The sequence below is a fragment of the Procambarus clarkii genome, chromosome 39 (assembly GCF_040958095.1).
Source record: "Procambarus clarkii isolate CNS0578487 chromosome 39, FALCON_Pclarkii_2.0, whole genome shotgun sequence".
In the NCBI taxonomy this organism is placed as follows: Eukaryota; Metazoa; Arthropoda; class Malacostraca; order Decapoda; family Cambaridae; genus Procambarus; species Procambarus clarkii.
In genome coordinates, this window is record NC_091188.1 from 38,405,637 (window position 1) to 38,422,528 (window position 16,892).

Sequence of the window (16,892 nt, forward strand, 5' to 3'; positions counted from 1 at the left end):
ACGGGCTGCTTCCTGGGGGTGGAGGCCTGGTCGAGGACCGGACCGCGGGGACACTAAAGCCCCGAAATCATCTCAAGATAACCTCAAGAAGATCACGCTATTGTGATTTCTTTGTGTAATGTCTCTCGTGTTTCATTCTCTCCTCTAATTGGCTATTGCCCACTCTCTTTATTCCTTCTCTCTCCTCTACCCCTTCTGTGTTCTATCTTTGATTTTGTTTCCTCCTTGTTCATGTCATTTCTGCCTACCTGCCTGCCTTCTTTGCCTTCTTTACTTCCTTCCTTCCTTCCTGCCTTCTCGTTTAGCACCTTCCCTCCTTCCCATAGTGCCTTCTCCGTCTCTCCCATGCTAAACTGTTCATTCTGTCCAGTTTGCATTTTGCCTTGCAACTGTTCTAGCTTCCTTGACCCATTAACTCGTTATTTCAAGGTGACCTCTTTACCTAGTGGTGCCTTTACCTAGTGGTGCCTTTATCTAGTGGTGCCTTTATCTAGTGGTGCCTGGGGCAGGGAGGGAGAGTAACTTGTCTTACTCTCCCTAGAGAGAGTGAAGGAGGGAGGGAGGGAGGGAGAGGGAGGGAGAGAGAGGGAGGGAAGGAGGGAGGGAGGGAGGGAAGGTACCATCTTGGCATTACCTTTACACTTTCTTAAAACATTTTGTCTTCCGTCTCCTTTATCCTCCATCTATATTTTACCATTTCTCTTTATGACCTTAATGTTCCTATTCCTTCCCCCTCTCTCTTTCTCCATCCATCCCACCCGCCCCTCTCGCTATGGAGGGGCAGGAGAGTGATGATGAGGGGGGCTGCCCCACAACCAGACCCCCCCCTCACTGCCCCTCTCCTTCCAAGACTCTCGAGGCTATACACAGGTAAATCCATGTTTCTCGCAGCGTCTCAGGCGGATTGGAATATAAATGTGAGCAAATTCCGAAATCACAGAGACAGTGGGAGGGGGGGGGGAAGAGAGGGGAGGGAGGGGAAGAGGGGGAGGAGGGAGAGGGGGAAAGAGGGAGGGAAGGGGGGGAGGGGGGGAAGAATGGACAGAGGGAGAAAATGAAAGCAGAAAAAGGTTTTCAGTTTCTTAATTTGGAACACCATTGAAAGAATTCATCTATGAATTCTGCGATTTTGACAACATAATTTTGATAATTTTTGACAGCCTTTGACAGCTCTGAGACTCTCTACATTGTGGACTCAGCCTTTGACAGCTCTGAGACTCTCTACATTGTGGACTCAGCCTTTGACAGCTCTGAGACTCTCTACATTGTGGACTCAGCCTTTGACAGCTCTGAGACTCTCTACATTGTGGACTCAGCCTTTGACAGCTCTGAGACTCTCTACATTGTGGACCCAGTCTGACTACAGTACGGTGGTACAGTCAGCTCTGAGACTCTCTACACTGTGGACCCAGTCTGACTACAGTACGGTGGTACAGTCGAACCTCGAGTACATGGAATTTGTATCTGCGGGGGGGGGGGGGAAGCAGATTCACGAAGCAGTTACGCAAGCACTTACGAACATGGGGCCAGATTCACGATGCAGTTACGCAACCACTTACGAACCCTGTAACTACCAGGGGAGCACGCTATGCTGAAGAGTATATTCCCTGAGACCCTCCAGAATTCACCTTATTGGCATTTATGCGGCCCGTCCTCATAAACAAAGACCAGAAGACCATTCCATCCACCCGCCAACCCCTTCCAACTGTTTATGAATGAAAACAGTGTACATACGAAACGGGGCCAAACACCAGGGGGAGCAGCCCGCCCCACGGGGCCAAACACCAGGGGGAGCAGCCCGCCCCACGGGGCCAAACACCAGGGGGAGCAGCCCGCCCCACGGGGCCAAACACCAGGGGGAGCAGCCCGCCCCACGGGGCCAAACACCAAGGGGTAGCAGCCCGCCCCACGGGGGACAAACACTCACCAGGGGGAGCAGCCCGCCCCACGGGGACCAAACACTCACCAGGGGGAGCAGCCCGCCCCACGGGGCCAAACACCAGGGTAGCAGCCCGCCCCACGGGGCCAAACACCAGGGGAGCAGCCCGCCCCACGGGGCCAAACACCAGGGGAGCAGCCCGCCCCACGGGGCCAAACACCAGGGTAGCAGCCCGCCCCACGGGGACAAACACTCACCAGGGGGAGCAGCCCGCCCCACGGGGACCAAACACTCACCAGGGGGAGCAGCCCGCCCCACGGGGCCAAACACTCACCAGGGGAGAGCAGCCCGCCACACGGGGCCAAACACTCTCCAGGGTGAGCAGCCCGCCCCATGGGGCCAAACACCAGGGGGAGCAGCCTGCCCCAAGGGGGCCAAACACCAGGGGGAGCAGCCCGCCCCACGGGGGCCAAACACTCACCAGGGGGAGCAGCCCGCCCCACGGGGCCAAACACTCACCAGGGAGAGCAGCCCGCCCCACGGGGCCAAACACTCTCCAGGGTGAGCAGCCCGCCCCATAGGGCCAAACACCAGGGGGAGCAGCCCGCCCCAAGGGGGCCAAACACCAGGGGGAGCAGCCCGCCCAACGGTGCCAAACACCAGGGGGAGCAGCCCGCCCCACGGGGGCCAAACACCAGGGGGAGCAGCCCGCCCCACGGGGGCCAAACACCAGGGGGAGCAGCCCGCCCCACGGGGGCCAAACACCAGGGGGAGCAGCCCGCCCCACGGGGCCAAACATTCACCAGGGGGAGCAGCCCGCCCCACGGGGCCAAACACTCACCACGGGGAGCAGCCCGCCCCCACGGGGGCCAAACACCAGGGGGAGCTGCCCGCCCCAGTGGACCAAACTCCAAGGGAGCAGCCCGCCCCACGGAGCCAAACACCAGGGGGAGCAGCCCGCCCCACGGGGCCAAAATCCAGGGGGAGCAGCCCGCCCCACGGGGCCAAACACCAGGGGGAGCAGCCCGCCCCACGGGGGCCAAACACTCACCAGGGGGAGCAGCCCGCCCCACGGGGCCAAACACTCACCAGGGGGAGCAGCCCGCCCCACGGGGCCAAACATTAGGGGGAGCAGCCCGCCCCACGGGGCCAAACACCAAGGGGAGCAGCCCGTTCCACGGGGCCAAACACCAGGGGGAGCAGCCCGCTTCAAAGGGGCCAAACACCAGGGGAGCAGCCCGCCCCACGGGGCCAAACACCAGGGGGAGCAGCCCGCCCCACGGGGCCAAACACCAGAGGGACCGGCCCGCCCCACGGGGGCCAAACACCAGGGGGAGCAGCCCGCCCCACGGGGCCAAACACAAGGGAGAGCAGCCCGCCCCACTCGGCCAAACACCAGGGGGAGCAGCTGGCCCCACGGGGGCCAAACACCAGGAGGAGCAGCACCCCCCACGGGCAAACACTCACCAGGGGGAGCAGCCCGCCCCACGGGGCCAAACACCAGAGGGAGCGGCCTGCTCCACGGGGGCCAAACACCAGGGGGAGCAGCCCGCCCCACGGGGCCAACACAAGGGAGAGCAGCCCGCCCCACGGGGCCAAACACCAGGGGGAGCAGCTGGCCCCACAGGGGCCAAACACCAGGAGGAGCAGCACCCCCCACGGGGGCCAAACACTCACCAGGGGGAGCAGCCCGCCACACGGGGCCAAACACCAGGGGGAGCAGCCCGCCCCACGGGGCCAAACACCAGGGGGGGCAGCCCGCCCCCCGGGGGCCAAACACTCACCAGGGGGAGCAGCCCGCCGCACGGGAGCCAAACACCAGGGGGAGCAGCCCGCCCCACGGAGCCAAACACCAAGGGGAACAGCCCGCCCCACGGGGGCCAAACACCAGGGGGAGCAGCCCGCCCCACGGGGCCAAACACGAAGGGGAGCAGCCCGCCCCACGGGGCCAAACACCAGGGGGGAGCAGCCCGCCCCACGGGGCCAAACACTCACCAGGGGGAGCAGCCCGCCCCACGGGGCCAAACACTCACCAGGGGGACCGGCCCGCCCCATGGGGGCCAAATACCAGGGGAGCAGCCCGCCCCACGGGGCCAAACACTCACCATGGGGAGCAGCCCGCCCCACGGGGCCAAACACCAGGGGGGAGCAGCCCGCCCCACGGGGCCAAACACTCACCAGGGGGAGCAGCCCGCCCCACGGGGCCAAACACTCACCAGGGGGAGCAGCCCGCCCCCCGGGGGCCAAACACTCACCAGGGGGAGCAGCCCGCCCCACGGGGCCAAACACTAGGGGTAGCAGCCCGCCCCACGGGGCCAAACACTAGGGGGAGCAGCCCGCCCCACGGGGGCCAAACACTCACCAGGATGAACAGCACCATGGGGGGGGGGAGTACCAATACCAGCACCATGGGGGGAGAGAGTACCAACACCAGCACCATGGGGGGGGGGCGAGAGTATCAACACCAGCACCATGGGGTGGGAGTACCAACACCAGCACCATGAGGGGAGAGTACCAACACCAGCACCATGGGGGGGAGTACCAACACCAGCACCATGGTGGGGGGGAGAGAACCAACACCAGCACCATGGGGTGGGGGGAGTACCAACACCAGCACCATGGGGGGGGAGAGTACCGTCACCAGCACCATGGGGGGAGAGTACCAACACCAGCACCATGGGGTGGGGGGAGTACCAACACCAGCACCATGGGGGAGAGTACCAACACCAGCACCATGGGGGGAGAGTACCAACACCAGCACCATGGGGGGAGGAAGAGTACCAACACCAGCACCATGGGGGGAGAGTACCAACACCAGCACCATGGGGGAGAGTACCAACACCAGCACCATGGGGGGGGAGAGTACCAACACCAGCACCATGGGGGGAGGGAGAGTACCAACACCAGCACCATGGGGGGGAGAGTACCAACACCAGCACCATGGGGGGAAGAGTACCAACACCAGCACCATGGGGGGAAGAATCAACACCAGCACCATGGGGGGGAGAGTACCAACACCAGCACCATGGGAGGAAGAGTAACAACACCAGCACCTGGGGGGGGGGGGAGAGTACCAACACCAGCACCATGGGGGGGGGGAGAGTACCAACACCAGCACCATGGGGGGGAGAGTACCAACACCAGCACCATGGGAGGAAGAGTAACAACACCAGCACCATGGGGGGAGAGTACCAGCACCATGGGGGGGAGAGTACCAACACCAGCACCATGGAAGGAAGAGTTCCAACACCAGCACCATGGGGGGAGAGTACCAACACCAGCACCATGGGAGGAAGAGTACCAACACCAGCACCATGGGGGAAGAATCAACACCAGCACCATGGGGGGGGGGGAGAGTAACAACACCAGCACCATGGGGGGGGGGAGAGTACCAACACCAGCACCATGGGGGGGGGGGAGAGTACCATCACCAGCACCATGGGGGGGGAGAGTACCATCACCAGCACCATGGGGGGAGAGTACCATCACCAGCACCATGGGGGGAGAGTACCAACACCAGCACCATGGGGGGAGAGTACCAACACCAGCACCATGGGGGGGGGAGTACCAACACCAGCACCATGGGGGGGGGGAGAGTACCATCACCAGCACCATGGGGGGAGAGTACCATCACCAGCACCATGGGGGGAGAGTACCAACACCAGCACCATGGGGGGAGAGTACCAACACCAGCACCATGGGGGTGGGAGAGTACCAACACCAGCACCATGGGGGGGGGAGAGTATCAACACAGCACCATGGGGGGAGAGTACCATCACCAGCACCATGGGGGGGGAGAGTACCATCACCAGCACCATGGGGGGAGAGTACCAACACCAGCACCATGGGGGGGGAGTACCAACACCAGCACCATGGGGGGGGAGAGTACCATCACCAGCACCATGAGGGGAGAGTACCATCACCAGCACCATGGGGGGAGAGTACCATCACCAGCACCATGGGGGGAGAGTACCAACACCAGCACCATGGGGGGAGAGTACCATCACCAGCACCATGGGGGGGGAGAGTACCATCACCAGCACCATGGGGGGAGAGTACCATCACCAGCACCATGGGGGGAGAGTACCAACACCAGCACCATGGGGGGGGGAGAGTACCAACACCAGCACCATGGGGAGGGGAGAGTACCAACACCAGCACCATGGGGGGAGAGTACCAACACCAGCACCATGGGGGGGAGAGTACCAACACCAGCACCATGGGGGGGAGAGTACCAACACCAGCACCATGGGGGTGGGAGAGTACCAACACCAGCACCATGGGGGGGGGAGAGTATCAACACAGCACCATGGGGGGGAGAGTACCAACACCAGCACCATGGGGGGGGAGTACCAACACCAGCACCATGGGGGGGAGAGTACCAACACCAGCACCATGGGGGGGAGAGTACCAACACCAGCACCATGGGGGGGAGAGTACCAACACCAGCACCATGGGGGTGGGAGAGTACCAACACCAGCACCATGGGGGGGGAGAGTATCAACACAGCACCATGGGGGGGGAGAGTACCAACACCAGCACCATGGGGGGGGAGTACCAACACCAGCACCATGGGGGGGGGAGAGTACCAACACCAGCACCATGGGGGGGAGAGTACCAACACCAGCACCATGGGGGGGAGAGTACCAACACCAGCACCATGGGGGGGAGAGTACCAACACCAGCACCATGGGGGGGAGAGTACCAACACCAGCACCATGGGGGGAGAGTACCAACACCAGCACCATGGGGGGGAGAGTACCAACACCAGCACCATGGGGGGGGGAGAGTACCAGCACCATAGGGGGGAGAGTACCAACACCAGCACCATGGGAGGGGGAGAGTACCAACACCAGCACCATGGGGGGGAGAGTACCAACACCAGCACTATAGGGGGGGAGAATACCAACACCAGCACCATGGGGGGGGAGAGTACCAACACCAGCACCATGGGGGGGGAGAATACCAACACCAGCACCATGGGGGGAGAGTACCAACACCAGCACCATGGGGGGAGAGTACCAACACCTGCATCATGGGGGGGAGAGTATCAACACCAGCACCATGGGGGGGGAGAGTACCAACACCAGCACCATGGGGGGAGGAGAGTACCATCACCAGCACCATGGGGGGGGGGAGAGTACCAACACCAGCACCATGGGGGGGGGAGAGTACCAACACCAGCACCATGGGGGGGAGAATACCAACACCAGCACCATGGGGGAGAGTACCAACACCAGCACCATGGGGGGAGAGTACCAACACCAGCACCATGGGGGGGGGAGTACCAACACCAGCACCATGGGGGGGAGAGTACCAACACCAGCACCATGGGGGGGAGAGTACCAACACCAGCACCATGGGGGGGGGGAGAGTACCAACACCAGCACCATGGGGGGAGAGTATCAACACCAGCACCATGGGGGGAGAGTACCAACACCAGCACCATGGGGGGGAGAGTACCAACACCAGCACCATGGGGGGGGAGAGTACCAACACCAGCACCATGGGGGGGAGGAGAGTACCATCACCAGCACCATGGGGGGGGGGAGAGTACCAACACCTGCATCATGGGGGGGAGAGTATCAACACCAGCACCATGGGGGGGGAGAGTACCAACACCAGCACCATGGGGGGGGAGAGTACCAACACCAGCACCATGGGGGGAGAGTATCAACACCAGCACCATGGGGGGGGGGAGAGTACCAACACCAGCACCATGGGGGGGGGAGAGTACCAACACCAGCACCATGGGGGGGAGAGTACCAACACCAGCACCATGGGGGGGAGAGTACCAACACCAGCACCATGGGGGGGGAGAGTACCAACACCAGCACCATGGGGGGGGAGAGTACCAACACCAGCACCATGGGGGGGGAGAGTACCAACACCAGCACCATGGGGGGGGAGAGTATCAACACCAGCACCATGGGGGGAGAGTACCAACACCAGCACCATGGGGGAGAGTACCAACACCAGCACCATGGGGGGGAGAGTACCAACACCAGCACCATGGGGGGGGAGAGTACCAACACCAGCACCATGGGGGTGGGAGAGTACCAACACCAGCACCATGGGGGGGAGAGTACCAACACCAGCACCATGGGGGGGGAGAGTACCAACACCAGCACCATGGGGGGGGAGAGTACCAACACCAGCATCATGGGGGGAGAGTACCAACACCAGCACCATGGGGGGGGAGAGTACCAACACCAGCACCATGGGGGGGGAGAGTACCAACACCAGCACCATGGGGGGGGAGAGTACCAACACCAGCACCATGGGGGGGAGAGTACCAACACCAGCACCATGGGGGGGGAGAGTACCAACACCAGCACCATGGGGGGGAGAGTACCAACACCAGCACCATGGGGGGGAGAGTACCAACACCAGCACCATGGGGGGGGAGAGAGAACTGCAAAATAAAGAGTCGCAGTAGCCACAAGTAGGAAGGAAAACGGAGAAAATCCTTCCTCACGCAGGGAGAGTAAACAGGTGAGTGAGGGAGAGCGAGCGTGTGTGGCCAGTGAGAGGGGAGAGTAGTGAGTCAGTAAGGTGGCATAGCCCGGAGAGAGAGGGAGAGGCTGCGTGAGTCTCCGGGCTGGCTCTGTGGGCGAATGTCCTCGCACGCGCGTGTGTGTGTGTGTATATATAACCGTGTGTCAATACTGGTGCCCTAGAGGCTGAGCCTCTCCTGTTGGTGCTCTATATGGTGCTCTATTGCTCTAAATGTACTCTTTAGCGGCTTATTTTACTGGTGAATTGTGAGCTCAATCTACCGCAGCTGACAGACATAATAATCTTTCTACAAGGTATCAAACGTGTTCATTTTTGGTATCAAAAGGTGACAGTAGTGTAAAATGCGACATTATCGACACTGCCAGTAGTGGAAAGTGCGTCATTTGCGTCGCTGACAACACTGGAAATGCGTCATTTGCGTCGCTGACAACACTGGAAATGCGTCATTTGCGTCGCTGACAATACTGGAAATGCGTCATTTGCGTCGCTGACAATACTGGAAATGCGTCATTTGCGTCGCTGACAACACTGGAAATGCGTCATTTGCGTCGCTGACAATACTGGAAATGCGTCATTTGCGTCGCTGACAACACTGGAAATGCGTCATTTGCGTCGCTAACAATACTGGAAATGCGTCATTTCCGTCGCTGACAACTCTGGAAAATGCGTTATTTGCGTTGCTGACACTAGCACGGTGGAAACGTCAGTGTTTCAGCGATCTTGCTGACGCAGCTGTCAGCTTGGTTACAGCTGACTTTCAACTCTGACGTAACTGGAGCCACACCGTCGATATCAGGTGAGTATACCTCCCCTCCCCCCTGATTGCCCCATCCCTCCGCTCCCCACACCCTCCTCCCCTCACCCCTACCTCTTCCTCCACTCTGCTGTCAACCCCAAACACACACACTGACAGGCAAGCCGACTGGATAGGTAGATGGAGTAGATAGGTGATAGTACTGAAGAGGGGTTGTTGACAGTTAAGTTGGTTGACTGATGTAGGACTTGACAGCAGGTAAGAGGTGGGTGGGTGGCTGTTAAAAAGGAGACTTGACAGCTTAAGAAAGGTGCATGTGAGAGGGTATAAGATAACCAATGGGAGAAAATGGAAGTGTCTCAAAATGATGCCCTCAGAACACTGCTGGGAGCACCTATATGGACGTGTCGAGAGAACCTAAGAATGGAAACCAACTTACCAGCCTTAGAAAACAGGATCAAACAAAGAATAGCCACCGTAACAGCTGAACTTGTTGGAACCATTGCCAGACTGGCAATCAAAGACAGCATACACAGATCGCTTAAGAGAAACCTTCAATATAGAACATGTGCATGGACGGATAATCTGGGCAAGATTCTAGAGAAAGTGAACTTGAAATGGACCATTAAAATCAAAGGGGAAGATACACCATATCAACACCTTCGGCTGTTACCAGTTAAAAAATCAGCATGTGACTCGCAGAGGCTCAAAGCTGTCAAAGAACGACAAATGGAAACCATCTCAAGACCTACAACGACTCACATCTTCACAGACGGATCAGTTGATCAAGAAAGAGGTTCTGCTGGAGCAGCAGTTTACACTACCAACCATGAAGCTTACTGGAGCATGACTAGTGGGTGCTCAACATTGTAGGCAGAATTATATGCCCTGAAGGAGGCCATAAACTATACAATTGAGAATAATTTACATGATGTCATCATTCATACCGACTGTAAATCTTCGCTCCAGACATTGTTATCCAGTCAGCACAGAGATAATATACAACTCCTCACAGAAATCCAACATATAGGAAAAGAAGCCCATGATCTAGGGCTGTCAATCACTCTAAATTGGATACCAAGTCACATTGGCATAGATGGTAATGAAAAGGCAGACTCACTAGCAAAAACTGCCACTGCTCTACCTGTTGTACAGGTTCAAATACCTCCAAGTTTCTCACAGATTAAGGAGCAAATCAAGAAGAAAATATTCTCAACTATCAAAAGTCGCCATAGAGCCAAAGTAGCGGAAGGAAGATCCACTGCGATATGGTACGAACAAGCCACTGGTTACTACTCTTTCAAGCCTGGCAAAAAGATATCCAGAGACATTGCAGTAGCCATACACAGACTCAGACTTGGTTACAAGTGCTGCTGGGAGGTAATGAACCCAATAGTTAAAGAGTGTCACATCTGTGGAACAGAAGCAGAGGCGCCACTATGGCACTACTTACTGGAATGTGAAGCTACTGAAGCCCTGACCATCAAACTCAACATTAATCCAACGACAACAGCTGCATTACATGCACATTCCACAGCCACTACAATGATTAGAAAACCAGTAGAAGAATGGGACACACTAGTGAACACTGTGCATTTACATCTACCACCAAGATAATGTTATTAAAACAAGACTAAAACCAGTGCCTAAAACAGAATCGAAAAAGAAACAGGGAAAAAGGAGGAAACCCCACCTCCATTTAAAACTTTGATCCAAATATCACAGTAACAAGGTTATCGCGAATAACCGAACTCAATTACGGGCTCACCATAGCCGGTGCTACATGGACACTTCGTTCTGAGTAGCTTAATCTAAAACAACAACAACAACATGTGTATTCACCTAGTTGTGCTTGCGGGGGTTGAGCTCTGGCTCTTTCGGCCCGCCTCTCATCTGTCAATCAACTGTTACTAACTACTAACTAATGTTTTTTTTTCATTATCACATTATTAATTTTGATTTTGCTCTTCGTTAGTTAGATATGGACTCCAGGCCGGGGTTATTTATTAGAGCACTGACCTAACATACTCTGTGTACATGGCCTTGAAGGAGTCCATATTTAAACTTTCAAGTAACATGCTGATCTTTACAAGCCTCTCATACGCCGCTGATGTGACCCTAGCTATGTATGTACCTTTGGTGTTGCAATTAAATTTACTCCAGAAAATCTTATACTCATCTAAGTTCTTGTAGTTGTCTTCTCCATATGGTGTAAATATCTTCTGGGCTCTCTTGCTTGCCCATCTTCATTACCTTACACTTGCTGGGTGTTGACTTCTAGCAACCATTTGTCATCCGTGAGACATCGTTCAATGGTGAAAGATATGATGAAGCATCATTGTATGACAGACACCATAACAGAGCATTTATGATGACACACATTCATATACACATAGCCTCTCCTACGAGGAGAGACATTGCGAACTAAAGCCTCACGTCGCTAGAAGACAAAAGAGTTAGGGGAGACATGATCACCACATGCAAAATTCTGGGAGGAATTGATTGGGTACATAAAGATAGTGTAGATTTATTTAACACAGAGGGCACATGAACAAGGGGGCATAGGTTGAAACTTTGTGCCCAGATGAGCCACAGAGACGTTACAAAGACCTTTTTCAGTGTGGGAGTAGTTAACAGGTGGAATGCATTAGGAAGTGATGTGGTGGAGGCTGACTCCATACACAGTTTATAATGTAGATATGATAGAGCCCAGTAGGCTCAGGAACCTGTACACCAGTTGATTGACGGTTGAGAGGCGGGACCAAAGAGCCAGAGCTCAACCCCCACAAGCACAACTAGGAGAGTACCATAAGTCGCCCTCCTCCCTTTCCTGCCTTCTCTCCCTTTCCTTATCTCCTCTCTCCCTTTGTTATTCAGCTTTCCCCTTCTCCTTCCCCTTACCTCCTAACCCTACTCATTCATTTTCACTTTCCCTCTTACTTTCTAATTTTCCAGACGCCATTACATGTTTCTTTTCATTAGTGTGTAAATCAACAACAGGAAAGTATTCCTCTTTCTGTTTTGTATATTGGTTGGCAGTTGGGCAATCAATCCTAAGTCCCCAATGGATTAATTTGATCTGTAGTCAATTCAGAGTCTGACAATCCTTGACTCTAAACCATGAACTAACAACTTCCTCAGTTTTAGGGTTGAAATTGAATTGAAATTGAAATCAGTTTATTGAGGTATTAATACACACAAAGGTATGAGGTAGCTCAAGCTATTCTCACCCCGTTCATATATATATATATATATATATATATATATATATATATATATATATATATATATATATATATATATATATATATATATATATATATAATGTCGTACCTAGTAGCCAGAACGCACTTCTCAGCCTACTATGCAAGGCCCGATTTGCCTAATAAGCCAAGTTTTCATGAATTAATGTTTTTTCCACTACCTAACCTACCTAACCTAACCAAACCTAACTTTTTCGGGTACCTAACCTAACCTATAAAGATAGGTTAGGTTAGGTTAGGTAGGGTTGGTTAGGTTCGGTCATATATCTACGTTAATTTTAACTCCAATAAAAAAAAATTGACCTCATACATAATGAAATGGGTTGCTTTATCATTTCATAAGAAAAGAATTAGAGAAAATATATTAATTCAGGAAAACTTGGCTTATTAGGCAAATCGGGCCTTGCATAGTAGGCTGAGAAGTGCGTTCTGGCTACTAGGTACGACATATATATATATATATATATATATATATATATATATATATATATATATATATATATATATATATATATATATTAGTATATTTTGGTAGCAGTCTTTCCTGTAGACATATATTATTAAATATGACCGAAAAAGTAAGATTAATAATTCTAACACGAATTTTCTCAATCTTTCGTACATTTCTTTTCACTGTTGGAGGTAAATCAAAAATCAATTCTCCAAAATTCATTTTTATTTCTAGTCTGACGCGACACGAGCGCGTTTCGTAAAACTTATTACATTTTCAAAGACTTTAGTTCACAAATACACAACTGAATAGAACTTACGCATCTCCGATTTTATATCTACATTTGAGTGAGGTGGAAGGGGTGATGTGGCATTAACACAAGACAGAACAAGAGGTGGCATTAATAGGGTATTAATTTCATCAACACAAGACAGAACAAGAGGTGGTATTAATAGGGTATTAATTTCATCAACACAAGACAGAACACGAAACAATGGGTATTGAATAGAAGTGTTTGTAGAAAGCCTATTGGTCCATATTTCTTGATGCTTCTATATTGGAGCGCAGTCTAGAGGTGGGTAGAATATAGTTGTGCAATAATTGGCTGTTGATTGCTGGTGTTGACTTCTTGATGTGTAGTGCCTCGCAAACGTCAAGCCGCCTGCTATCGCTGTATCTATCGATGATTTCTGTGTTGTTTACTAGGATTTCTCTGGCGATGGTTTGGTTGTGGGAAGAGATTATATGTTCCTTAATGGAGCCCTGTTGCTTATGCATCGTTAAACGCCTAGAAAGAGATGTTGTCTTGCGTATATACTGGGTTTTTTGGAGCTTACAGTCCCCAAGAGGGCATTTAAAGGCATAGACGACGTTAGTCTCTTTTAAAGCGTTCTGTTTTGTGTCTGGAGAGTTTCTCATGAGTAGGCTGGCCGTTTTTCTGGTTTTATAGTAAATCGTCAGTTGTATCCTCTGATTTTTGTCTGTAGGGATAACGTTTCTATTAACAATATCTTTCAGGACCCTTTCCTCCGTTTTATGAGCTGTGGAAAAGAAGTTCCTGTAAAATAGTCTAATAGGGGGTATAGGTGTTGTGTTAGTTGTCTCTTCAGAGGTTGCATGGCTTTTCACTTTCCTTCTTATGATGTCTTCGACGAAACCATTGGAGAAGCCGTTATTGACTAGGACCTGCCTTACCCTGCAGAGTTCTTCGTCGACTTGCTTCCATTCTGAGCTGTGGCTGAGAGCACGGTCGACATATGCGTTAACAACACTCCTCTTGTACCTGTCTGGGCAGTCACTGTTGGCATTTAGGCACATTCCTATGTTCGTTTCCTTAGTGTAGACTGCAGTGTGGAAACCTCCGCCCTTTTCCATGACTGTTACATCTAGAAAGGGCAGCTTCCCATCCTTTTCCATCTCGTAAGTGAAACGCAGCACGGAACTCTGCTCAAATGCCTCCTTCAGCTCCTGCAAATGTCTGACATCAGGTACCTGTGTAAAAATGTCGTCAACATACCTGCAGTATATGGCCGGTTTCAAGTTCATGTCGACTAAGACTTTTTGCTCGATGGTACCCATGTAGAAGTTTGCAAACAGTATATAGGCAAGACAACAACATCTCTTTCTAGGCGTTTAACGATGCATAAGCAAAAGGGCTCCATTAAGGAACATATAATCTCTTCCCACAACCAAACCATAGCCAGAGAAATCCTAGTAAACAACACAGAAATCATCGATAGATACAGCGATAGCAGGCGGCTTGACGTTTGCGAGGCACTACACATCAAGAAGTCAACACCAGCAATCAACAGCCAATTATTGCACAACTATATTCTACCCACCTCTAGACTCCGCTCCAATATAGAAGCATCAAGAAATATGGACCAATAGGCTTTCTACAAACACTTCTATTCAATACCCATTGTTTCGTGTTCTGTCTTGCGTTGATGAAATTAATACCCTATTAATACCACCTCTTGTTCTGTCTTGTGTTGATGAAATTAATACCCTATTAATGCCACCTCTTGTTCTGTCTTGTGTTAATGCCACATCACCCCTTCCACCTCACTCAAATGAAGATATAAAATCGGAGATGCGTAAGTTCTATTCAGTTGTGTATTTGTGAACTAAAGTCTTTGAAAATGTAATAAGTTTTACGAAACGCGCTCGTGTCGCGTCAGACTAGAAATAAAAATGAATTTTGGAGAATTGATTTTTGATTTACCTCCAACAGTGAAAAGAAATGTACGAAAGATTGAGAAAATTCGTGTTAGAATTATTAATCTTACTTTTTCGGTCATATTTAATAATATATATATATATATATATATATATATATATATATATATATATATATATATATATATATATATATATATATATATATATATATATATATATATGAACGGGGAGTTTTATAGTTAATTTCTAAGCAAACGCTTCCCTCAGTTCAAAGATCTGTCGTGTGTAGAGCGAAGAGGCCCATTGGTCAACTTCAAAACTTCTTTGTCACCGAACAAAAATCCTTTTGAAGGCTTGAAAAGTCCCTCAGTCCGTGTACTGAGTCAGTCAGTCAGTTTCACGGCCCATTCACCCTTGGGATTACGGATCTATCAGGTTCTTCATCCGTAGACTAGCACAGTCAACAGACAGAGTAACTGTCTTTCATGTGAGATCGACGGCCCTGTCTCTCCTCTGTATTGACTAGTTCTTCAGCGCCCCGACAGAACTTGCGAGACGCCATGATCCACTCTCTTGCCGACCGTGATATAACGGCTCGTTCGTGAAATGGCTTTCAGGCCCTTTGGTTCGTAGATTGGCCGGGGCCTCTCAGCATGTTCACGGACCGTCCGTTCCGGGGGATTGACAGACCTCTTCCATTTCAGACAGGTCCAACGATTGCCTGTAAAGGAAATGTGACGTTTCCATTTTCTTTGTGCCAGAGAAGAGTTTCTGACTCAGAGTATCAGTTTTATCTGAGGCTTGGAGGGTAGGGTGGGCTAGGGGATGGGAAGTCGGCTAGGGGAAGGGGGCTAGGGGATGGGAAGGTGTCTAGGGGATGGGAAGGGGGCTAGGGGAAGGGAAGGGGGGTAGGGGAAGGGGGCTAGGGGATGGGAAGGTGGCTAGGGGATGGGAAGGGGGCTAGGGGAAGGGAAGGGGGGTAGGGGAAGGGAAGGGGGGTAGGGGAAGGGGGCTAGAGGATGGGAAGGTGGCTAGGGGAAGGGAAGGGGGCTAGAGGATGGGAAGGTGGCTAGGGGAAGGGAAGGGGGCTAAGGGAAGGGAAGGGGGCTAGGGGATGGGAAGGGGGCTAGGGGATGGGAAGGGGCTAGGGGAAGGCAAGGAGGCTAGGGGAAGGAAAAGGGGGCTAGGGGAAAGGAAAGGGGCTAGGGGAAGGGAAGGTGGCTAGGGGAAGGGAAGGGGGCTAGGGGAAGGAAGGGGATGAGTGGGGGAAGAAAAGGATGCTGAGGATAGATCTGATGAAGAAGACCTTTGTGAAGTACAGCTTGTGAAGCGTCTGACAAAAAAGAATACAAGACAGACTAAGAGTATTTCGTTGTAACAAAGTGAATGGAGAGGTCCAGGAGAAGGAATAAGTTTAGAAATAAGGGAAATATGAGTTACGATAAGCGGGATGTCCACTTATCGTGTGTATTTGGCAGTTAAGCTAAGCTGGTTCGCTCTTGCAGGGAACTGCGAATGTGTGCATGATTCTACATATGTATTTCAACATACAGGGGTGTATGTAGATTGATACTGTATAGCATTCATATATGCTCACTCGGTTGCTTGGGTTTATGTTTGCGGTACCCGTGCCGCAAGTGGCAAGACAGTCATCTAGCGTTTCGCGAGCGCTTTTGGCCCAGGTTCGTATCCAGGCTGGGGAGGATCTCAGTTTCACTCTCCTTCTGTTTCACTCTCCTTCTCTGTTTCACTCTCCCTCTGTTTCACTCTCCTTCTCTGTTTCACTCTCCCTCTCAGTTTCACTCTCCCTCTCAGTTTCACTCTCCCTCTTAGTTTCACTCTCCC

The 16,892-nt window shown here is 52.5% G+C and overlaps 2 protein-coding genes across 3 annotated transcripts in view; one reads left to right on the forward strand and one right to left on the reverse strand.

Annotated features, from left to right (window-relative positions):
• Positions 1-8,919: 8,919 nt before the first annotated feature.
• LOC123760270 (uncharacterized) overlaps positions 8,920-16,892 on the forward strand; it is a 743,064-nt gene continuing 735,091 nt past the window's right edge. The window contains exon 1 of one of the 2 annotated variants that reach the window (XM_069338400.1): positions 8,920-9,194. The gene's annotated coding sequence lies outside the window, so the exon portion shown is untranslated. The remainder of the gene's footprint in view (positions 9,195-16,892) is intronic. The other variant, XM_069338399.1, reaches the window with a different exon arrangement.
• Positions 16,795-16,892, reverse strand: part of LOC138372688 (octapeptide-repeat protein T2-like) — a 1,465-nt gene continuing 1,367 nt past the window's right edge. The window contains exon 2 of the mRNA XM_069338194.1: positions 16,795-16,892. This exon is cut by the window's right edge and continues 347 nt beyond it. Within this exon, the coding sequence (XP_069194295.1) occupies positions 16,795-16,892 (98 nt within the window).